Here is a 24,717-nt window from a genome sequence, read left to right as displayed (position 1 = left end):
CTTGTACCTTTTCTTGGCACGACCTCGATATTTGTTCGATACCACGAGATCGCCAACGAAATAAACTTGGTTCTAATTTATTTGGCACATGTTTCTTTGTAGTGGTGTTCATAGTCAACTGGGACTCGACACCATGCTACAAGTTAAACGAATACGCATTTTTGTTTTTTGGGGAACAAAGAAGGAGTCTACACATCTACTAAGAGAATATCTGCAAATGCACAATGATTGAACGACAACTGTTCACATTGCGGTGCGTGTTCTTCATCAAAGCTTATAGATTACCTGAAAAGATATTGAATTTAAACAGCATTATGATGTAACGAATTAGGATTTTACACTAAGTTTGAAGCGAAAGAACATTATCATTTAAATTATTTCTAAGTTGCAATATCTCAAATCTTATTTCGATGATTGAAATATCTGAACAGGTAATTTATAGTCCTGACAGTAATATCTGAACAGCAAATTCCTCATGATAGTATAGTTGTCCTTGTAAGTTAAGTTGAATAATAACCAAGAAAAGAACAGTTATTGTCGAATGTCATATTTCTGACTGATGTCAAACGACTACTATTATTGTAGTTTTTATATTGAGTTTATTTGAAATAGTACCATGGTTCAAAAATGAAAAGACAGAGATATAATTATCTGCAGCTGGTATTTATTTGGCACATTTACATATTCACACATAAAATTATTCATCTTATAAACAAAGATGGATAGAGGCTGGCAGTGGAATCCAGGACGCGTGTTTTGTCCTATTTGGGACATCCATCTGACAAGTCCCAAATAAGACGAAACACGCGTCCTGGATTCCACTACTAGCCACTATTCATCTTAGCTAATGATGCTTGTAAATTAAGGCAATATCAAAGCAATACGCACAGTATGCACGTATGCCAATAACAGACTGATCAATCGCAGTACTATTCATCAATACGAAGATTCAAGTTAGCAATACCAAGTGAATTCATTCAACTTATAGTTATAAACAAGTGTGATAAGATTCATGAAAAAAAAACTATAAGCGGAAGTACACCATATTCAATAATCTACTTCTTCATCTTTTTATCTATCTCATGTAATCTGTAATTATTATGAATAACTTTCATTCTGTGATTTATTATAATCTGTTTTAGGTTCAGGATATCGTTGTCAAAGAATCAGATGAAACTGGTGAAGTTAGACATGCAAGAGATGCTTTACTACTTTGGTGCCAGCTTAAAACAGCTGGATATCCTCAAGTAAAAGAACATTGAGTATTATTATAATCATCAGTTAATTCATAAATATAATCAAAGTAATTTTATAACTAAAGTCTAATTACAAAATGATGCGTGTTACAAATAACTGGTACTCAGTTTAATTAGGTATTTCTTTTCCATTCAAATCATGCACAAATGAGTTTTCATAATTGATTGATCACTGGGTGGTGATCAATGTCATGTGTGTCCAGTCCTTATTTAGTGCAGATCGAATGCTATCGACCATGTTGCAATGTGGCTACCAGTCTAGGTGACTCGACACAGCGTGCACTATATATTGAGATTAGATAGTGTTTGGAGGTAGTCAACAGGAAACCCTGGACACGGGTTTCGTGCTACTTGGTACTCGTCAGCAAGGTGTACCTGTAACCTTGAAAGAACGGGTGCTCTCTGACAGATTCGATCTCGTGTCACCCAGCTTCACAGTCAGAGACGTTACCACTGAGCTATCCGGGCCGTGATTGACCTCCTGTAGGACTGAGATGTAATCACAATTAATTTATCACTAGGTGGTGATCAATGTCATGTGTGTCAAGTCCTTATTTTGTTTTAGTGGATGATGTTATGATAGAACAAAAATTATCAAAATATTGAATCATATTGAAGAATAATTATTTTGTAATCTAAGATAATTTCAGCGTTCTGCCATTGAACTGCACTACCAGTTACTCATTATCAGAACAAGCTGACTAGAAAAATTCACTAGGTATCTCGAATAATGTTTGAATAATCACATCAATCAGTATCACATCTCATTGCAAAATTACTTGTCATTCGTTTTAGTGAGAAGAATAATTTTCTGACATAAAAGCCATAGATAATTTGTAATAATGTAGGAAGTTATTGGCTTTGAAGGCTGACAGTTATTAGAATTTATCACCTTGTTGAAAAAAATGATCCATGTAGAATTCAAATATCCCATATAGTAAACTAAAGATATCTTCCTTTACCATTCAGTGAAACAGCAACTGTTTTTTCTTCCCATGTTGGTGTTCGTATAGTCAGAATTGAATACGTCAGTCTAATATATTCCTTCTGAACTATATTTCGCACACCTATTTTGCAATGTTTGTTCACGTTGATTCGACATTTTTATATTTTTGTTAATGTTTCCTTATTGTATTGTTGTCTAGTATGAGAACAAGAAATGAATCATATCCGTATCGTTATTTTTATTGTCCATAATTGAATAAAAGTTACTCTTGGATTTAAAGCTTACAAAAGGAACTCAATTTCGCACACACGAATATCATAAACTTGACTAATAATACTGCTCCATCAAATCATATTTTGGGACAATATTTCTATGAAACTACTTGCGAGCTACTTAAAATAACGTATATGTGCACATGAATCTCAAATGTTTTCAAGTTTTAATTGATACGCTGACAGATCTCTGTTAGCTCTGATGATGAGGATTTCCAAATTAATCCTAAGATTTTCAAAATATGGCTAAAGAAGTTATTACTTATTGTAACAAAGGGGACCACTCTTTGAAGAGTTTAGGAAAAGTCAGCTGGACGTTGTTGGTTTAGTGCACATGAATATTTTTTATGTGCCGGAGCAAGCTAATCTTCCCAATATGACAGAAAATAAAACTGACATCTAAAATATAATATCGTTAATGATTGATTCAAAGATTATGGTTGAGTAACTTTCACTTCTCTGTACGATTAGAGGAATAGATTTAATTTAATTAGTCGATGCTCATATAAGAACTTAAATACTTTAGGGCTTACTGTAGTGACAGTTCTTTGAACTTTAATCAGCCGTTAACTATAATTTTGTAAACAAGATGTAGCTACTTATTTACAGTATTCCACTTCTGAGTTAACATATCCTGTCCAGTATCAAAAATTATTAAGAATTTAGTTAATTTAATGCTGCGCATCTTTTACGAGATGTCCTAAAACCTTCGTCAGCTACCGCTTGGTAGAGTAGTTCGATTCATGAGTCTTGGCTGCTGTTATTAAAATCAAAAATGTTCAAGGTTCCAGCCTTGTATTGTTCGAAGAGGGTGTTTATGGGTGTATTTATCTTATTTTTAGTATTGTTTACAGTCTTTTGTATATGTATTTGTAATATAGTTAAAAAGCAATTGATTCCTCAATTTTTAAGGTTGAAGTTGTTGATTTTACAAAAAGTTGGCGAGACAGTTTAGCATTTGCAGCTTTACTACATCGACATTATCCAGATTTGATTGATTATGAACGAATACGTCATATTGATAGTTTACAAGTACGGCTAGAAATTATCTTTCAACGAGCCTATCTACATTTAGGCATACCAATACTCATCGAATCAAAAGATTTTACTCAAACATGTTGGCTAGAAGAACGTTGTGTAATGACTGTTGTTGCGACATGGTATCGTTATTTAACCAGTTCACATAATACAAAATTATCATCGGAACGTGTTAGTAAAGTGATTCAACACAGCTTAATTATAAGTCACAAAATATTTGATTACATTAAACAAGCAAAACGATGGCTGAAATGGTCCAATGTAAATATTAATCAGATTAACCAGTTGCTAATTAAGCTACAAGAATCAAATCAAATTAGAAATGAATTGGATGTAAAGCAAGAATTACAGAATTTAATTATTTGGCGCCGAAAAGAAAAAGCAGAAAAAATGTCTGAACTAGTCCAATTAGAAGTGAGTGCACTGTTTGTTTTGAACTTAAATATAGGTTTTTAATTCAGTACTTAAGGCTTAAAAAAAGCATAATCCGACCTTGTTGTTTAATAAGTACAAACAAGCTTTGTTTACTTTATACATAGATTTCATTTTCAAGGTGCAAAACGTTGAATATTATTCCCCTATTTAAGAGTTGTTATTGTCAAAAGAGATTACTTGGTATTTTATGTACCCAGTTAATACCCATTTGTCTATTGTGATTGGATACTTAAACGAAGACCCAGTTAACGATTTTCAGTAAGGACCTTTTCTTAACATTTAAAACCCTATGAAGTTCCGCTACTTTATGAATATTAGATAAAGGGAGTTAATTTACTAACTTGAATGATTCGTCATCATATCTTATTAAAAGCATGATCTGTCTAAGAATAACAATGGAATTTGTCGACAAAGCAAATATGATAATAGTAACAGACGAATATGAACTCTCTCTTCATTTGATTAAGTGTGAGAAAACATTCAGGTTCTCTTGGTCTGTAAGTCTTTCGTTTGATCTTTTATAAAGGCTCATATTAGAATGAGAAAGTTCCATGGGGATTCTTTGTTTTAAATAGTTGTCTATCTCTATACAATCTCTCTTGTAAACAATTTTCCACCAAATCATGCATAGTAACAAATCAAATTACATTCATCATATTAGAATTGAATTTTTAACCTTTAAAAGAAAAGCTTACACTTAGATTGATAACAAAATACGTGATTTTTATAATTAGATCAACACTGATATAAGAGTCATTCGAATTCAGGTAGATGCTTTTATCCTCTTTGTGTCTCAATCTGAATGTGACAGTTTAACAAGAAGTTCTAAAGGAAACATTTACATGCAGACACATACATTACCATGGTTTGAATTAGAACAACGCGTTTACGTGAATAATAGTGTATTCAATAAAATTTCCATCAGGCTTGGTTCTCACATGCAGTGATATTTGTATGCATACATATGTTAGCGAGTTCCACCCTTTTTAGATTTGAAAGAGAGAAGAATAAATCAATTTACATCTTCTTTTTATCACATTCTGTTGATGGTAGTCGTGGATCGAATGAGGCAAAATCATTCAGAGTAATGTATCAAAACGCTCCAATTTTCACGAAACTTGATCTTATTACATATTCATAGTAAAATATATGGTGAATTGATGTCTACAACTTTAGTCTTTGCATTCAAAAACAATCTGTGGTACCCCTGTCTCCTCCATGACACGATAAGACATAATAGATGGATTAACCTTGTTTTGGATTTTTTGCCATGATGTTCATTTCTCCTCACTCATTATGTTTAGTCTGACTAATTATCCTCGTACTTCTTATTACGCAATTTTTGATGATGATTATTTTATTAGGTTTATTTACACAAGTTTTGATCTACTTCCGAAGTTATTAGAACTGTTATTATTCGTACCACTGTTAATGTACCTTTCATCTTCCTATCAATGCGTATTTATTGTTTATAACAGTTAGTTACATAGTCCACTTCGTTCTTATTATTAGCTCACAAACTGTCTTGTGTAGTTCAACGTTTATCTTGTCTGCAAATAGATATTACTGTATATTATAGAGTAAAACCCAATGAAAATCTAATTGAAACAGTACTGTTCACTAATATATGTTCTGACTTAAAATTACCATTAAGAATGTTTTATAATCTTTCTCTAAAAAAAAAACTTCAATAGACCCTGTTAACTGAAATTCACACTAGTCAATTGGCTGAATCACATCGATTATTCAAACCGCCAAATGGTTTCAGCCTCAATGACTTAGAAGAATCTTGGAAATGTTTAATCACAGTTGAACATAATTGTCATTTGGCTATTGTAGATGAATTAATTCGCCGAGTAAGTTCAATTTAAATTCATTTTTAGTTTCAATGTATACAAATGAATCATGGACATATTCAAAGGTAATTTTTACTTTGTATCACCAAGTTTCTCTCATTTAATTTGTATTAATCAAGGAGATTTTGTGGGTCATCGAATGAATGTGCTGTAAATCATTCATTACGTATCGAATATCAAGTTTCAAAATAGCAATGATTAAGCCAACGACTATACTGTAATATGCCCAATCCGTTAAACTACCAGGTTATAAAAAATGTTCATAAAACAATCACTAAAATGTGGTTTATTAGTAACTGTACAAATACTGTGTAAGCGCTTCCAGACATGTACAGAGATTTTTCAATTTATCAGTTGTTTTGAGGGGGGAAGTGAAGTCTTAGTGATTGAGCTATTAGGCTTGTAGACATTAAATACACTACTATAGTACCGGAGTTATACAGCAGCTTATCAAAATGAGAGATGATTAGTGTACGTTACAGTTTAATATATGCTGAGGAACATCTAATCATTTGGCTAGATAGCTTCTCAAATGATATATTAGGTTCTCAGTAACATATTTAACACTAATCATGAAATTCAATTATCGTGTTGACTGTCGCTGTTGGCATTTAGATAGTCCTATATTGTTCTAATAAATTTATTTTCAAAGCTTCTAGAGAAAGTAAATCAAATAATTTCTGAAATCTAATTTGGATCGAGTTATATAACCAGGTAGAACCACGTAGTATTTCACTTTTTTTTCATTTTAAAAAGTAACTTGTTTCTAAAATACATTAGTCAATCACAGTATTAACACCTTTGGTTAGTCTGAAACTATTTTGGATAGTATTATCGGAGCTTATATCAGCTAACTACATGGTGTTTTCAACCAGATTTTGAATAACAATGACCATGAATTCAAAGAAAATTCATGGACATTACTGCATCGTTTTCAGTGGATAATGGCGTTCCCATGACGACATTTATGATAATAGGAACCAAAGACAATCTCATTATTGGACAGTAAAAGCGTTAAGTAGCCCTATCATACTGTTAGAACCAAAGAACGTTTATATCTTGTAATTTCAAGCTTGATAACTAAACTTTTGTCACATAAAAAGGTCAAGTATTATTAATCACATATCTTCACTTACAAACCAATCAAAATATATTGACTACTTCAAAATCCAAATCTGGAAACGAGATTGTTTAATGAAGGTCTTACTGAAATTCATGTTTACTTCTACCAATGCCTCAAGATAAATAATTTCATGATAGAGCGAATTAGTTATTTGTCTTTGGTTTTAGATCGTACTTGAACTGACATTATTACGATGACGAAGATCCCAAACAAAGCAAAACTAGCCTAAAGCAAAATTTCTAGGTTAAAATAATACAGTTTAGCGACAAAATGTTTCTCTCAGAAACATATACACAACTTTCTTGAATATTCTCAGCAGAATGTAGTCCATAACAGAGATGAACGTGTCCAAACTGGAACGGTACGCACGTCTTGGATTTCACAACTATCTATATTTAACCTATTCTACACATTTATGACATACTGTTGTATTAGGTATCTTTTGATTGAATGTAGCTAAAAATGCTTGTGACTTGATAGGAATATCGTGTGACAATCTGCACAGGATACACATATGCCTAAAAGTGACTGATAGATTGTGATCCTAAATAATCAATAACATGATCGTTTAACAACTTCCAATGTTTTTTTGTTTTCTAAATCCAGGAAAATGTAAGTCTATTAGGCATAAAATATGAACGTAAAGTTGAATTATGCTTAAATTGGTTACAAGAGAATATACAAATTATTAATTTAGCAACACAAACTGAAGATATGAAATTATTAGAACAAATGAATCTATTTAAAGTATATTTGATTCACTTAACTACTACTACTACTCATGAACACTCACAAGTATGTCAACCGTTTCCACTTCATCATTTAATCATTACTCGTCAACAAATTACATTATCACAACAGAAACATTCCGCTTTTATGAATGATATTGAAATGTATATTCATTTAAAATTATATAAATTAAATGAATTATTACAAAGATTAACAATATCATCTATGCCTCAATTACAATGGGATAAATATCAAAATCAATGGAATCATTTATTAATAATCAATAATCAATTACAAATGAAATTATATCATCGTGAAAATGATTTAAAATTCTATCAAGAATGGTTAGATTATTGTTTACAATTCAATAATCAATTCGAAATCATCAATAATCAATTTAAACAATTCAATCAATTAATCAAAGAAAATCAAATCCATTTGGTGAATACCTATTTAGATCAATTACAAATAGATATTAATCAATTGGTGATATGGATTGAATCAGTAAAAACTTTATTGAATAGAATAGATCATTCTGAAGTGAAACAGTTTGATGATGATAATAATCATCAATCAAGATCATATTTACAAATCAATATTAGACATAGTTTAGAATCAATTCAATTGTATCATTCAAATCTTGAAAAGATTTTATTAGATATAAGTCAATGGAATACAACAATAAAAAATGTATATGGTTTATTAAATGAAATGAATGAAGAATTATTATGGATAAAAGTTAGTTGATTGTTGTTGAAATGATGATGATAATGAACTTTTATTCATTGATATATATGTATATAACACAATGATATGAATGAAGAATATTCTTTTCAATGAATTTCTCATCAGCTTCTACAATTACATACTTACTTACGCCTGTTACTCCTCGTGAAGGAGCATAGGCCGCTCACCAGCATTCTCCATCCAACCCTGTCCTGGGCAATCCTTTCCAGCTCCTTCCAGTTGTAATTCATCGTTTTCATATCTGCTTCTATTATCTGACGCAATGTGTTCTTTGATCTTCCTCTTTTCCGCTTCCCTTCAGAATTCCAAGATAGGGCTTGTCTCGTGATGCAGTTTGACGATTTGCGTAATGTATGTCCTATTCATTTCCATCGTCTTTTTCTAATTTCTTTTTCAGCTGGAAGTTGGTTTGTTCTCTTCCACAAAAGGCTGTTGCTGATGGTATCCAGCCAATGGATGTTGAGTATCTTGAGTAGACAACTATTTATAAATACTTGTACCTCCTTGATAGTGGTTGTTGTAGTTCTCCAAGTTTCAGCTCCATACAGTAGAACTGCCTTGACGTTGGTGTTGAAGATTCTCACTTTGATATTGGTTGAAAGTTGTTTTGAGTTCCATATGTTCTTCAATTGTAGAAATGCTGTCCTTGCTTTGCCAATCCTCACCTTTACGTCTGCATCTGAACCTCCTTGTTCATCGATGATGCTTCCCAGGTATGTGAAGAATCCCACATCTTCCAGAGTTTCACCATCAATATTGATTGGATTGCTGTTCTCCGCTTTGAATTTGAGGACCTTGGTTTTCCCCTTTTGAAGCCTACTGATGCAGAGACTGTTGCTACACTGGCTGTCTTTATCTGCATTTGTTCATGTGTATGTGATAGGAAGGCTAGGTCATCTGGGAAGTCTAAATCGTCTAATTGATTCTACAATTATCATATCCAAATCAATAATCCATAAAATTTGCCAAATTTAAGGTAGAGTACATCATTTGGAAATTGTAATATGTAAATCAAGAATATAAAATCAAATTAGCCGCTCCTTTTACTTTGGCCAACTAGTTAATAATCAATTTTATAATATGGTGACGTCATTTGATTAACGTTCATATTTAGGTCCCAAACTTATCTTTTTATTATTATCTTTACCATTATTATTATTATTATTATTATTATTATTATTATTATTACACTTGATAACCTTTTTGAGGAATTCATTCAGTATCCACCCCTAAATCTACTATATCTGACCTAATTCATATTAATCTACAGATTACGTAATTTCTGATTTGCAATTACACTATACTCTCTCTCTCACCCCATGTTGACCATATTTATTCTGGTCATTTATCTCACAATCTCATTTCACTTATAAACTGATTCAAGTTAACACTTCACATTAGTCACAATTGATTGATCACTGGATGGTGATCAATGTCATGCGTGTCTAGTCCTTATTAGTGCAGATCGAATGCTATCGATCATGTTGCAATGTGGCCACCAGTCTAGGTGACTCGACACTGCGCGCATTATATATTGAGATTAGATGGTGGTTGGAGGTAGTCAACAGGAAACCCTAGACACGGATTTCGTGCCACTTGGCACTTGTCAGAAAGGTGTACCTGTAGTCCGAACTACTCGGATAGCTCAGTGGTAATGCCTCTGACTGTGAAGCTGGGTGACACGAGATCGAATCCGCCGGGAGCACCAGCTCCCCCAAGAATTCAGGTACATCTCGCTGACGAGTGCCAAGTAGCACGAAATCCATGTCTAGGGTTTCCTGTCGACTACGTTCGACCACCACCTAACTTCATATTAGTCAACCACAACATTAACGATTTGATTTGGTTTTACATGGCAAAAACAACAATCCTTAATTCACATATAAACAATTTTAAATGAAGTACTCTGCCTTAAGTTTGGCAAATTTTATGGATTATTAATTTGGATTTATATTTGTAGAAGCTGATAAGAAATACATTGAAACGAATATTCTTCGTTTATATCATTGTGTTTTAAGATAATGGGAATTTTTCAGCTATATATATATAGAACTTATTTAGTTAAATGTACAGTTTTTGATGGGTCAGGTGATACAATACTTCGTTAACTTTGGTCATTCAGTCAGCTACAACGTAGGACCAAGCACATATATTCATCTGTCCAAGTTGCCATACCTCATTAGCATAGCAGGACGAACACCTGATTCATGGTAGTTAACTCAATGGTTGTAATATATAAAAAAAAAATTGCATATAAGGATATAGTACAGGAAGAAAGAATTAGTTCGTAGAAAGAAAGATGTGAAGGGATTTCAATCTCACCGTTTAAGAGAAGACGAAGGGTGTATACACCTACGCCATTCAGATTGATTCTGAGCCATGTCACCAACAGTCTCCAACCATTGGTTACGATAGTTACGTGGACCACAACCAAGTAGCCTGCATCTACCAACATGGCTAAGATTAGAAGTTAATGACTTCAAGCACTGATGGCACATATTGGTTTGGCCACCCTTAGCTTTCTTCCAACCATCCCTAACACTAGTCAGCATTGCACGTCGTGGTAAACGGTGCTCAGGCATACGTAACACGTCGTCCAACCACCTCAGTCTATGAAGATTCACCATCATTCCCTAATACCCTGCGTCTAACCTCACTATTACTTACCCGATGGTCCCAGCAAATGTGAGCAATATTTCTAAGGCATCTGTGGTCAGATACTAGTAACTTCCGAATATATTAAAGTATTAATGGCCGTGTTTCGCTGCCGTAAAGTAAAACAGAACGGACTGCCGCTCAGTATACTCGTCCTTTTATTGATAGACGGATATCTCGCCTTCGCCAAAGGCGACGTAAGTTGGCAAAAGCCAAGCGAGCTTTTCGAATCCGTGCTGAGATTTCGTCAGACAGCAACCCATTAGGGCTGACCAGACTTCCAAGATAAGTGAAGTTGTCAACGCGTTCGACTACTTCACTCCCTATCCTTAGTTCAGGTGTTGATGCAGGCCAGTCCTGAAGCAACAACTTGCATTTCGAGGGAGAGAAGCGCATTCCAAACATTCTGGCATTGTTGCTTAGTGCTACCAAAAGACTCTGCATTTTGTCAGTGTCTTCACCAAACAGGACTATATCATCTGAGTATTCCAAGTCGATAAGTGGACCTCCTGGTAGCAGATCAATTCCCGAGAATTCAGCAGACGAGAATGTTATTCCCATCAGAAGATCTATGATGAAGTCAAACAAAAATGTTCTCTAAAATGTTCTAAACGTCTGGACTGAGAGCAGATGAGAATGTCGTCTTTTTCCGAAATAGTCTGGCTTACACTTGACTTATTAATTCCAGTTTCTTTTATTAGTCTATAGAGCTGTCTTGTGTTCCCTATAGCCGCCGCTTTTTCCATCTCTTTTGCTTTTGTTGACCACAACTGCTCACGGTCGTTCCTTAGACTTTTTCTTAACCTAGATCTGATTTGTTTACGTTTTTCCTCATGTTCAGGACCTGATGGGACGAGTTTGCGAGAATCCATCAGTGTCATAGACCTTGAGGAAATCCACTGGGTTTTTGTAACCCTGTGGTTTAAATCGCTAATAGATGTCACTGCCGTTTCCACAGCTGTTTGTATATCTTTCCAAGCAATATTTGGGTCAGCCTCGTTTTCAGAACTACCTAAGTGTGACCTCAGTTGTTCCTGGAACCTACTTTTGGTTTTCTCGTTACTCAACTCAGTTCTAATGGGTCTTTCTTATGTGGCTTTCTTGCATCCAGTGAGGCGCAAGCAGATGCGTTCCCGTAATAGGGCATGGTCGGAGTCCAAGCAGGTACGTCAGATTGAGCGACAATCTTGTATCGACCCTCTCCAACGATGACTGATGGCAATATGGTCTATTTAGTCCATCGTTGGTTTGGTGTAGGGGGTCGCCGTGTTAGACGCAACCACGTGTATCTCTGTCATTCCGAATTCTTACGAAGCCGTTTAGCCGAACAGCACATAAACGAATATTGACGGGGATCCACTCTAACAGTGCTTGTTCGGCCCTTATGCTTAGTACTATGCCCATACCTGCAAGTCCACGAAAACTAGCAGTCAGGTCGCCAGATAAGCGGAGGGTTTATCTCGTTGGCTCTCCGTTTTGCCGAGGTGAGGTCAAGTGAATGACCACACTGGGATCCTGTATGTGTGTTTCGGAGACACAGCATACATCAGTGTCACGAGATTCTAGGGCTTTAGCCAAAGAGACCTGCTGGCCGATTTGATATAGGGTGCGTACGTTGAAGGCTCCAATGTGTAGTTTGGAGCAAGGTTTCAGTAGACCTGGGACAGTGTTTTGAGCAGTAGAATCGTTGGCTATGGTAACACTTGAGGAGGAAGCCAAAAGAGGAATTTTAGTGTTGAAAGTCGATGTAGAAGGTATAATAGGAATTGAAGAGGGAGGTGCAATATGAATACAGTGGTCTTGAGTGTTGTTAGAGGTATGAGGTGGATTATCACTTTCCGGTTGCCCACACCATGAAAGGGTCCTTCTGGAGGTATCTGAAAAGAAACTTGAACTAGAGGTGGTCTTAGTGACCTGAGAGCTTGGACGTAGTTAAAGATAGTTAACGTCACAGACTGACTTTGACTAAATAACCATTGAGCACTAGGAAGGATTGGACACTCTCTATCCTATTTTGGGATTAATAAACAGTATGAACTGGGATATTCACCAACAATTGGACAATAGACAACTAGACCTTGAGATTAACACTTTAAATTATTGATCTGACTTTCCATCTCCTAACATTCCTATTTTGTGCTGATCCGTTATATTACGGGATGATTATCCAGAACCGTAATTGATAACTGCCTCGATGATTATCTAAGAAACATCAAACCGTGACGTTAACGATTTCATAATCGGATAATCTCCACAAATCTCTTATTCTAATAACACATGGAGTTTATTTCATAGTCGTTCCATCCACTACTAGGTTAATAATTGTCACAAACAGTGATAGGTTTAAAGACCCCCCTTGATTCATTAACGAAGCACAGAATATGCGCAACACTATACTGCTTCCGGGTATTATGCTCTCGAGACACGCACTAACTGCGATAAAAAGTTGTTGAGAGCGAAATTCAGTTTCTTTATTAGAATTCAGTGAGGTTTAATGTTATAAGTAAGTATTAACTGTGATCTTATAAGGATAATAATACGTTACTAAACAGAATGACTTCATATGACTGAAAAGCCGTTTTCATAAACGTATGAATGTTGGATAATGTGGATTTAAAAAACGAATATATGAACACACAATGTTCTATTCAATAACTAATAATTACTTTCTATGGATATACATTGAAATTGCAAGTTTAATCTAAACATCATGTCGTCAAAGTCAATGATGGAGAGTAAACTGTTATGAAATGAGAGTTATATGATTCACATAAAACTTGACTAGATGGAAATTCTCATATCATACAAATTATCTTCTGGGACATGTGTAACTTATGCAGCATTTGAAACATATAAACAAAATGATGGGACAATTGTAAACGACATTCAATGAGTGTTTAAAGTTTGCTTCCAGTGTTTTGCAGAAATAAACCGAATTTGAAAATCAAATAAACAATACTAAGTGTATTTAATTGTACAAGCGAACGGTTAAGTAGATAACACGATAGCGTTTGAAGCGAACGGTACGGGGTTCGAATCCCAGAGTGAACATCAACTCTCTGAGATGCAGGTATACCCAGCTGACGAGTCCCAAATAGGAAAAAACGCGCGTCATGGTTTCCACTTCTAGCCTCTATCCATCTTTATTGCTAGTGCTTGTGAGTTAAGGCAATTCCGAAGCAATCTGCACAGGAATCACATATGTCAATAAAACACTGATCAATTGCAGTCCTATTCATCAATGGGAAGATTCAAGTAAACAATACCAAGTGAAGTTATTATTTATCTAAGTTTTGTAACTAGTAAAAATTCTTCCTTTGAAAGTAATAAATGTACAGTTTTTCTTTTCTCTTCATATGTACTTAGGATCAAAATGATTCAATTAAACCCCTTGAAATTCTTAAAGAGGAATTGGTTGAAAATTTCGGTCAGGTTGGTGTACAGACTCATCATTTGCAAAGTAGATTACATCTACTTAATAAAGAACTTCAGTTAAGATATGGAATTAATTATTATAATCATCATTTAACTTCATCAAATCAAACATTATATGAAGCATTACAACAAATTTCAACTAAGTTGAACCCTATAAATTTCAACCAACTAACCATGAATGATATTTCTCTAATGAGTATTCTTAATAACATACATCTTGATGAATACAACTCGAATGAAATTGAAGAATATCATGGAAATGAAATCATCGGGGACTTGAAAAAATGCTCATTAATACGAATATATGAAGATATTATATTATCTTTAGGAAATATGCATCTATCCAATTTTCCATTGGATAATTCAACATGTACTAACGATCAGAATATTCAACATGAAGAACGTTGTGCAAAAGTAGTTGAATTCGTTAAATTGTTACAAAGACAATGGAGTAAATTACTGATTGCAATTAATGACATAAATGTTAAACTAGCAAGACATCATCAATATTTAAATGGATTATATAGCTTAGTTATACTCAATACTAAAATTGAAGAAATTAATTTAAGAATATGTGAAACATATAATGGTGTTCAATTGACATCAACGCTTGCCGACTGTTGTCTTGAACCTGTTCGAGATAAATCAACACAGAATGAAGTCATTGATATGCATAAAACGGGAATGAAATCAACGACAATTACTAATACATTGAAAGAACAAAAAGCTATAACAATTAATAAAGAAATTGTCATTAATTCAACATTAAGGCAAATGGATCATGTAAGTAACAAACCTATAGTGACCATGTTGAAATGAATGTTCATTAAATTTGACAGTACCATTTTATTTATTTTGTCTTTAATAAGCAACAAAACTAGAAATATTTTATTTTTTAATGAATCTAAAACAAAATTGCACAATAAATCTTATCTATTACCAGATATCTGGTCCACCAGGGTGCTTAGTACCTGTGTGGTTGCACCACAGGATTGAGCTGTACTATTCAGATTGTAGCGTTAATGCCTATATGGTGTCTGATTCCCCTGATAAAAGGGGTTGAGCTGTACTGTATGGGTTGTCACGTGAAAGTCTGGATGGTGTCTGGTTCTCCTGAAAACCAATATAAAATTACCCTGGCCGACAAGGGTATATTATATAACTGTGAATTACCAGATATACATACATATATATATATATATATATATATATATATATATATATATATGCATTGATCTCATCACTCACACCCCCACCAGCATTTATGCAGCTACCCAGATACACGAACTTCTCGACTACGTCTATCTGCTCACCATCCAGACTGAGTACAGGATTAGAATCCTGCCAGTCTTGTAGAAGTACTTTGAACTTCGAAGGTGCAAAGCACATACCATACCTACGGACACTGATTGCCAACTGATTAAGTGCGGATTGCATACCTTGGGCATTTTCGCACAGTAAGACATTACCATCCGCATACTCAAGGTCGAGAAGTCTTTCTCCAGGCAACAGATCCACACCACCATTACTTACATTCATCAGAGCTGTTTCCAGAATGTCATCGATGGCAGGGTTGAAGAGGAATGGTGAGATTGGGCAACCCTGCCTAACCCCACTGCTCGAATGGAACAATGGAGAGAGGTGGTTGTATGCCCTCACTCTGCCTGAGGTGTTTGCATATAGGGCTTTAAGGATGTTAATAAACTTCTCAGGCACACCCTTCTTCAATAGACAATCCCAGAGAACAGTCTTGTCCAACGAATCGAAGGCAGCCCTGATGTCAAGAAACACTACGATTGTTGGCCTTTGATAGGTATGGCGGTATTCTAACATTTGGCGGAGGGTGAAGATATGATCACTACATCCTCGACCAGAACGAAACCCAGCCTGCTCCTCGCGAGTCAATCTTTCTCGGGTTTTGAACAACCTACGAAGTATGACGGCAGCCAATAGCTTGGACGCAATCGGAAGTAAACTTATCCCCCGATAGTTGTTACAAGAACGACGTGAACCCTTTTTAAAGATAGGGACAACTATCGACTCATTCCATGACGTTGGTACACTCTCTAGTTCCCAAACCTTTGTAAACAACGTCGTCAATTCCTTAGTCAGAAAGTCACCACCATGTTTAAAAAGAGCCGGAGGTAAGTCATCTGGGCCAGGTGATTTGTAACGCTTCAAGATTTGGAGTTCCTTGCGGACTTCCTCCTCATTTGGTGGATCAGTCGTCACCGGCCATGGAGGGCAGGACAGTCTGACTGATGTTGCCGGAGCAGCAGGCCAGTTGACCTGCCCTTCGAAAAATTCTGCCCATCGTCCAAGACGTCGATGGATGTTAGTGATTGGCATCCCATCATCCTCGCAGATTGTTTCACTCACACCAGACTTCTTGCTGCCAGTGGCTCGGATGAGCTGGAAGAGCTTCCGGTAATTACCAGATGCAGCTGCTGCTTCCAGCTCATTAGCACGCATCGACCACCAGGCTTCTCGGTCCTTACGCAAGCTTTGCCCAATTTCCTTACGTAACATCCTTCGTTTATAGTGAAACTCACGGTCACCCGGAGTAGACCGACGGGCTTCAATGAGTTGTAAGGAACCAGAAGAAACCCAGTGCTTAAAAGCGGGACGTTTCGCAAACCCACAACTGACTGTTCCCGCCATTTTCATGGCGTCGCGCAATTGCAACCAATGCTCATCTATACTTTTCGGTGGAGTGGTAGCTAGCCTAGAGGCTAGCTCGGTTCGATACTTACTTGCAACAGAAGTTGCAACCAGCTTGCCAATATCAATCCTTTGCTGGCGGTCACTTTGTTGTCCACTGAAAAGTAAGGCAAGATTGGCGCAGACCAAGGCATGGTCAGAGTCCAGATAGGTACTCCAAATGGAGAGGCAGTCTTTTACACAACCACGCCAGCGGTAGCTGATCGCGATGTGATCAATCTGAGTCCAAGCTTGAGATGCAGAGGGAGGACGCCAGGTGGCACATCGGCGATGACTGTGCCGAAAGTTAGTGCTAGCCAGAAACAGGTTGTGGTCTGTACACAGTTGCAGTAGACGGTCCCCGTTATCTGACCTGCGACCAACGAGTCCCCATCGGCCACCTAAACGCCTCTCTTCTGTGCCTAGACGCCCGACCTGAGCATTCAAGTTTTCGGCTAGTGCTACAATATCTGTCGAACGCACTTTCTGGTGAACAGATAACTGGTGGTAAAACTCATCCTTGATTGCATCCGGGCTGCAATCTGTCGGGGCATAGGCGGAGATGACGAAAAGACATCGTTTCTCACGCCGATTTCTTCTCACTTTGATGGAACTCTCTAATCTAACAGCGCATAACTGACTGTTAATGGGGATCTAATCGATTAGTGCTGCCTCAGCTCTAGTACTTAGTGCGACACTAACGCCAGCAAGACCAGACGAAGATGCCACAGGGTCCCCGGATAAGCGCAAGTAAAACAAGCTTTTCGAAGCGACAGATGGAGAGGGGCTTGTAGTACTTCACCAGAGTCTTGAATACGGGTCTCGGATAGACAGCAGACATCGATATTAAGACTTTCTAAAGATATAGCCAGCCTTATCTGTTGATCAACCTGCATAATTGTGCGAACGTTGAAGGCAGCCAGTTTGAATGGTGCACGTGGTTTCAGAAAAACTGCTTCAGTACTCATATTCAGTGGTAACATACAATTTTCAACCGGACAATGACTCGAGAACGTTTAGATACAGTCGAATTTCCACCAAAGACGAGCCGCTGTATAAGTATAAAAGGGGGTGAATAATGTGGTAAATAATAATAGTGATAATAATAATAATATTAATCATTTGATTGTTATTCGAAGCGAGAAAAGTAGTTTCCATAGATATAGAAAGTTCACCATTTGGGGGCGCTACACAGATCTCTTGTGTACTGAAATGAATTATTCATAATTCACTTAGTTCAATGATACATAGATACTGGTAATTTAATATTGGATTAGATAATTAGTGAATAGATATATAACGTTTTTATATTTGAATAAGGGTATCCATTCATATAAAAGTAAAAACATTCAATTTCAATGTCCAAGTGAGTAGTTAGTATTTTAAGCTTTGTAATATTAGTTTCTAGTTCTAGGGGGGAATATGGTGAACAGTATATGAATGTAATTGGAATTCCGTTTGATCAACTAGCTGAATTCAGTATTATTATTGATTATATTGTAAAAGATATATTTAATTCTTTATTACATTTTTGTTGTTGTTGAGAATGCTACATTTACAGACTATACAATACTGTGAATATTGTTAATTGGGTTTGTTATTTTTCTTTACTCTATTTCATTTGCTTGTTAATCAGAATGATTGAGCACATTAGTCATTCAAATAATTTTGCACATTCATCTCAATGATATTTCTCTAGGGATATCAAATGCTTGTACAAACAATGTTAGTAGTATTAGTAGTATTAGTAGTAGTAGTGGTAGTCATATCTGGTCAAGTTGTATGAGCTACTTAGTATGAAACAAGTAACTAAACCAGTTAATATTAGCATATATATATATATATATATATGTATAATCAACTGCAGTAAACGGAGCGAATAAAAAAAGGATAAAATGAGATAGGCAAAAGTAAACATTTAAAAGGATACTTAAGCTTAGACAAGATATATATAATTATGTAAAGATGATTGCTTCAATAGTTTGTTTCTTTATTCATTTAAACAATCCTTTGATTACCGAATTACCGTATACTAACCTCAATACTTATTCACCCAAACCGGTTATAATAAATGGTGCTTAATGTTCTGATTTGAGTACAGTTTTCACTATTTAAAATTAAATTCCAATTAAATTGTTTTGTTTTCAGATAATTGAACAGTTGAAATTATTTACTACTCATTTAAATCAACTACGAAATGAAGTATATGCATTTCTACCAGCCAGATCTATTCTGAATGAAAATGATTATTCAGTATTTCATCTCTTGAAAACTAAATTAAATCATCTTTATAGATCTAGAAAATCCCTTGTGGAAGTAACATTTCAGTCTGTTAAACAACAAAACACCAATAATGAAGACAATTATAGTAGTGATCGTAGTGATGAAGTTTCACTAACCGGTCTACGAACAGTTGGTTCATCATTTCAAGAGGATATAGATTCTGTTATTTCTAAATCCAGTCTTGAAGATGATAAAGAAGAGAAGATAGACAAAAATCAACTCCCAACAACAACTGCATTGCATGAAACACTAGATTTACAACAAACTGATTGTGAAATGACTTTGGCTACTACTGAATCTGAGAATAGTCTACAGGGAATAATGTTTAAATCAACAAAATCTATCATAAGTAGTACTGAAGGCAATGAAGATAATAAATATTCTGAACACAATTATAGAACTCCGATGAATTCCCCTGAAGAACATGAACTACACATACTATTACTTCCACATATTTCAATGATTGCTCATCATTTATTAAACAGATTAAGTTTCATTCATATGCATTTCATAGATTGCTTAGAAAACAGTTTGAAAATAAGGGATAAATTGGAACTTCGACGTGATGTTTTACGTCTTGTTGATAATATTGTATCAATGGGTAATTGGATTGAAGAAAAGTAAGTTGACATTTATTCTTGTTTTTACACTGATCAACCATATTAATTTTGCTTAGTTTTAAGTTGAGAAGTTTGATTCCCCCCTCCCCCCATTTTTAATTGAGATTTATAAAAAGAAATCATCGAAAATTCAGTAGCACCTAAGAATAAAAACAACCAGCTTATTTGATTGATATAAGACTTAAAGTTTAGTAGGCGCGAAATTTGTTCATCGCTACTTATGGATCTGATCTCGTCTTTCTAATCATTTGACCAGAAATGAATTTAACTGTCAAGTCCACTTAGCGATGGAATGTGACATTCGGTTGATAAAACAGTGTCTCGTTGTATACAAGTGATTATATGTTTAATGTGTTAATTGAATTTCCAAATTTTTAAGTCATGTTGTGTAACTAATCTTTACAAAGTAGAATCTAAGTTACTGGATAGTCCAACCGAGGAATGAAAAACAGTTAAGTAAAACTAATTTATAAATAAGAGATGTTAAAATAAATATTCACTTGATGAATGTAAAAACGATAAGGAAACGATCATTAATCTGATAAAATTTTGCATAATCCAAATGATTGTTGAAATCATTATAAAATGAGAGATTATGTATCTCACTTTTGAACTCACAGAAACATTTTCTAATACAAATGGTTCTTTTGTTTAGATGGTGGTTGGAGGTAGTCAACAGGAAACCCTGCACCAGGGTCTCGTGCTACTTGGTACTGGTCAGCAATGTGTACCTGTAATCTTGAGGGAACTGGTGCTTCCTGGCGGATTCGATCTCGTGTCACCCAGCTTCACAGTCAGAGACGTTACCACTGAGCTATCCGATCTACGACTGACCTCCTGTAGGACTGAGATGTTATCACAATTGATTGATCACTGGGTGGTGATCAATGTCGACTACCTCCAACCACCATCTAATTTCAATATATAGTGCCGGCAGTGTCGAGTCACCTAGACTGGTAGCCACATTGCAACATGATCGATAGCATTCGATCTGCACTAATAATAAGGACTAGACAAGCATGACATTGATCACCACCCAGTGATCAATCAATTGTGATGAATGGTTGTTATGGTGAAGATTTGGCATTTTTAAATGTTGCTGTTCATCAAGTTGCGTTCAGTTTTAGATGATGAGACAGGGTAATCCCAGAGATTAGTTCAAAGTGAGCATCACCTTTCTGATCCATATAACTAGCTACATATTAACACTTGAGTTGATTGGTACAAAGTAATGCCTTTCTCAATGAGGTAAAGGTTCTATGTTAAGTAGCATGAAGTCTGAACATTTAGCTTCAGTAAATGAAATAGTCAGCAGGAATTATTTTATTTTGCGTGAAACATCCTTGTTTTATTTCTATATCTTCTTTCCTGTTTTTATTTTCAAAAAAAGGGAGAGAATTTTGTTAACATTCAATCCTATAATATATCCTTCAATGGAGTTTTTAAATACTTTACCAATACCATGTCCTATTACTGTTACGGAAGAAATTATTCATTCACTATCACAACTCTCTATACAAGCTTATCGTTTTAAAACATTTGAACATGAACTAATAAGTCATGCAAATTTAAGATTAAGTGAAATTGGAATGCTTAATGAAGGATTATCGGAGAATTTAAAGAAGCTTGACAAAGAAAGAGATTTTAGTATTCTTCAATTTATTCAATCTACTATAAAACTTAATTTATCAATCGAGGATTATGTAGATGACGATGAAGATGATGTTGATGATGATGATAATGAAGAGGCACAGGAGGAAGAGGATAGTAGTGAATCCAGAGATAAACCATATGAAATTAGTGTGGATAAAGAAAGTAGTCAAGAATTTGTTGAAACTAATCATGAAACTAAAATGTTTTATCGACGTATATCGAAAAACGTTAGTGATGAACAAACTGACGACAACAATGTTGACAAACCAAAATATTCAAAATTATTAGATTATATTAACAAGAAATGGCAACGTTTGAAGCTTTTACTCAATGCACGTCGTGAACGGTTTGAATTAGCTGCATATTTATCAAAATACCATACTTTATGTCAAACAACAAAAGAATGGATAATACGTAAAAGAGAATTACTCATTTCAACTGATGATTTAGGCACAGATTTAAATAGTGTTATGCAATTACAAAGAAGATTATTAGGTTGGGAAAAAGATTTTATTGCATTACAAGATGAAATCCAAAGTCTTAATGTAGAAGGTGAAAGATTATTGAAAGCCCTAGTAGAGGAAGCTCCACAAAGAAGAGATTTATACCTTATCTCCGGAGAATTGTATGCTTCAAAAGAAGTCAATCATTTAAGATTAGAGTTGAATCACGAATGGGAACTTTTACAAGTAGAATTAAAAAGTCGTCAAGACAAATTATTAGCTTCAGCTGAACTGCAACAATTTTTTCAGGTGATAATTATTTAGTCAATCTTATGATTATTGTGTGGGTTTTTGTTAATCTATGCAAGAATATTTAAGAAAAAACATTATTATTTATATACGAAAGATTGCATGTTCAAAGTAGTTAGGGGTAAAATCTATTCGATAAATATGATGCCCTATACTATTCGCTATGTATCATTTTTCTCTCTTCAAACGGAGATAAGAATAAATTCAAGTGTAAATGATTTTTATAAAGTCAATTAGTCAATAAATAATTTTCCCGCGAGGTGCGGGATCGTGGATGCTCACTGTTGGCCGTTTCATCCTAGTGTGGGAATCTTCATCAGTGCGCATCCACAATCCCGCCTCGCGAGATTTGAACCAGGGATCTAATGTGCAAGTGCTTAGCCACTAGACCACTGAGCGGATATTTAGTGGTGCTAGTGTTTGACTTCAACCAATCCAGAAAATCACACTACTGTCCACCATTGTCTTCAGTGAGTTAATAACTTACAACAGACTAGGTTGCACTCCAATGGTAACCGCTTCTCAGTAGAACTCCGGGAAATATCTCTTGAAGATAGCATATGATATTTATAATCAGACAGTGGTTTTGTTATTATTATAGTAAATTAAAACCTGGAAGCGGTGGACGACCGTTTCATCCTTGTGTGGAACTTTTCAACAAATTCACTTTTCTCACTCTATTTTATTATTATTAAGTTGATTTGTTTATCACTTGTGAAGTGGTATTTTGTTTTATCTTTAGATGCAAAACTTTCTATTAATGTTGAGTTATGAGAAACATTCAACTGAAAACAAATATCTTTCTGATCAAATTTTATATTTTAAGTCTTAATGGGAGAATATATAAAATAGAAGAGTTACTATAATTTCTCAATTCATTTCTTCATTTTATACCAGACGAATATCAGATATTAATAGAAGTGATAATAGTAATATATGCACAAAGTAACTAACTCTCAATTACAATAAAAGGGAATGTACACAGTTTTAATTTCTGTTTACTTTATATCTTAATGTAAAACTATTCAATGTTGTATTATAGTTAATTATTACTGTGTCATTAAAAGATTATATTGGATATATATTACTAGAATAAGTAGTATAAATGTTAAATATAATATTTAATTTATAAATAGCAGAATTTGTGTTAACTTTATAGTTGACCTGAAAATTTGATTGTGGGTTCAAATCTCATGGGGTGAGGGGTCGTGGATGCGCACTGCCGCTGAGGAGTCCCATACTACGACGAAACGGTCGTTCAGTGCTTCCAGGTATTCCATGGTTGTCTAGCTTCAATTGACTCATGATTTCAATCAGTTAAATTACTAAAACCCCCCTCGGATACTTATTTTTAATCATCTATAATGTGATGAAGATTAATTTTAGTTTTTTACATGAAAGGCAGAAAATACTGAAAATGTTTATACTAGAAGTTAAAATTAAGATTAATTTAGTGTGAATACCGGATATTCTTTAAATTTACATGACAATTCAAGTAAAATTACACAAAATTGTTAATTCTTGCGTTTACTTAGGGTTTAGATGACAATCAATTATGGTTACGTAATATTGAAATTCGTGTAGCAACACATCAAGTACCATTGTCTGTAGAAGAAGCCAAAGCTGAAATTGATATACATAAAGAATTAGGTGAAGAAATTTTAGCTCGTAAAGATGAATATAGTGATTTAATAAGTTATGGACGATGTATTACAGCTGGTGAAACAGATTTACATTACATACAACTTGATGAACGTTTAGATAGATTAGAAAATGGTTGGTCAGAATTAATGCAAATGTGGACATATGAACAAAAACTTTTACAACAGAATTTAAACTTCCAGGTGAGTTGAAGAAAAAGTTGATCTTTATTATAAACCATTTGTTATAGTTAAACATATGGGCAAATTTTAATGAAGTTGAATCTGTTTCATTTGAAATTATCCGTCAGTAGTTGTTGGGAGATGATCTTTTGATTGTTTCATATGAAATATCGTTGAGTGAGATTATATTGTTTTCGAATTCGAAAACGTTGTGAATGGATAAACTGTAGAATGCTGAAGTATTTCTTACTACAACTAAACATTTTTGAATATAACTAACGTTGTATTTCACGTCATCACTGTTTGTGAAGACTTAAAACAGAATTCAAATTCATCCCATTGCACAAGCAAGTGGCTATCAGGACTCACTAGTAGCTGAGTAGATAACGCAATG

At 34.8% G+C, this 24,717-nt stretch overlaps 2 protein-coding genes across 2 annotated transcripts in view; both read left to right on the top strand.

Moving 5' to 3' along the window:
• Nucleotides 1-410: 410 nt before the first annotated feature.
• On the top strand, nt 411-19,348 carry MS3_00010266 (uncharacterized protein; the record flags this gene model as incomplete). Its single annotated transcript, XM_051218624.1, has 9 exons — nt 411-431; nt 1,143-1,247; nt 3,387-3,506; nt 5,642-5,803; nt 7,533-7,721; nt 8,304-8,393; nt 14,424-14,489; nt 15,263-15,275; nt 19,341-19,348. The coding sequence occupies 9 exons, from the start codon at nt 411-413 to the stop codon at nt 19,346-19,348; spliced, it is 774 nt and encodes a 257-aa protein (XP_051070076.1).
• Nucleotides 7,994-24,717, top strand: part of SPTBN1_1 (Spectrin beta chain, non-erythrocytic 1) — a gene marked incomplete at its 3' end in the record, with an annotated part of 38,376 nt that continues 21,652 nt past the window's right edge. Inside the window, exons 1-5 of the mRNA XM_012944722.3 lie at nt 7,994-8,393; nt 14,424-15,275; nt 19,341-20,095; nt 21,486-22,500; nt 24,036-24,344. Of these exons, the coding sequence (XP_012800176.3) occupies nt 8,367-8,393; nt 14,424-15,275; nt 19,341-20,095; nt 21,486-22,500; nt 24,036-24,344 (2,958 nt within the window). The remainder of the gene's footprint in view (nt 8,394-14,423; nt 15,276-19,340; nt 20,096-21,485; nt 22,501-24,035; nt 24,345-24,717) is intronic.

This window comes from Schistosoma haematobium, chromosome ZW (genome assembly GCF_000699445.3).
Source record: "Schistosoma haematobium chromosome ZW, whole genome shotgun sequence".
NCBI lineage: Eukaryota > Metazoa > Platyhelminthes > Trematoda > Strigeidida > Schistosomatidae > Schistosoma > Schistosoma haematobium.
This window is presented reverse-complemented; position numbering and strand designations above follow the sequence as displayed.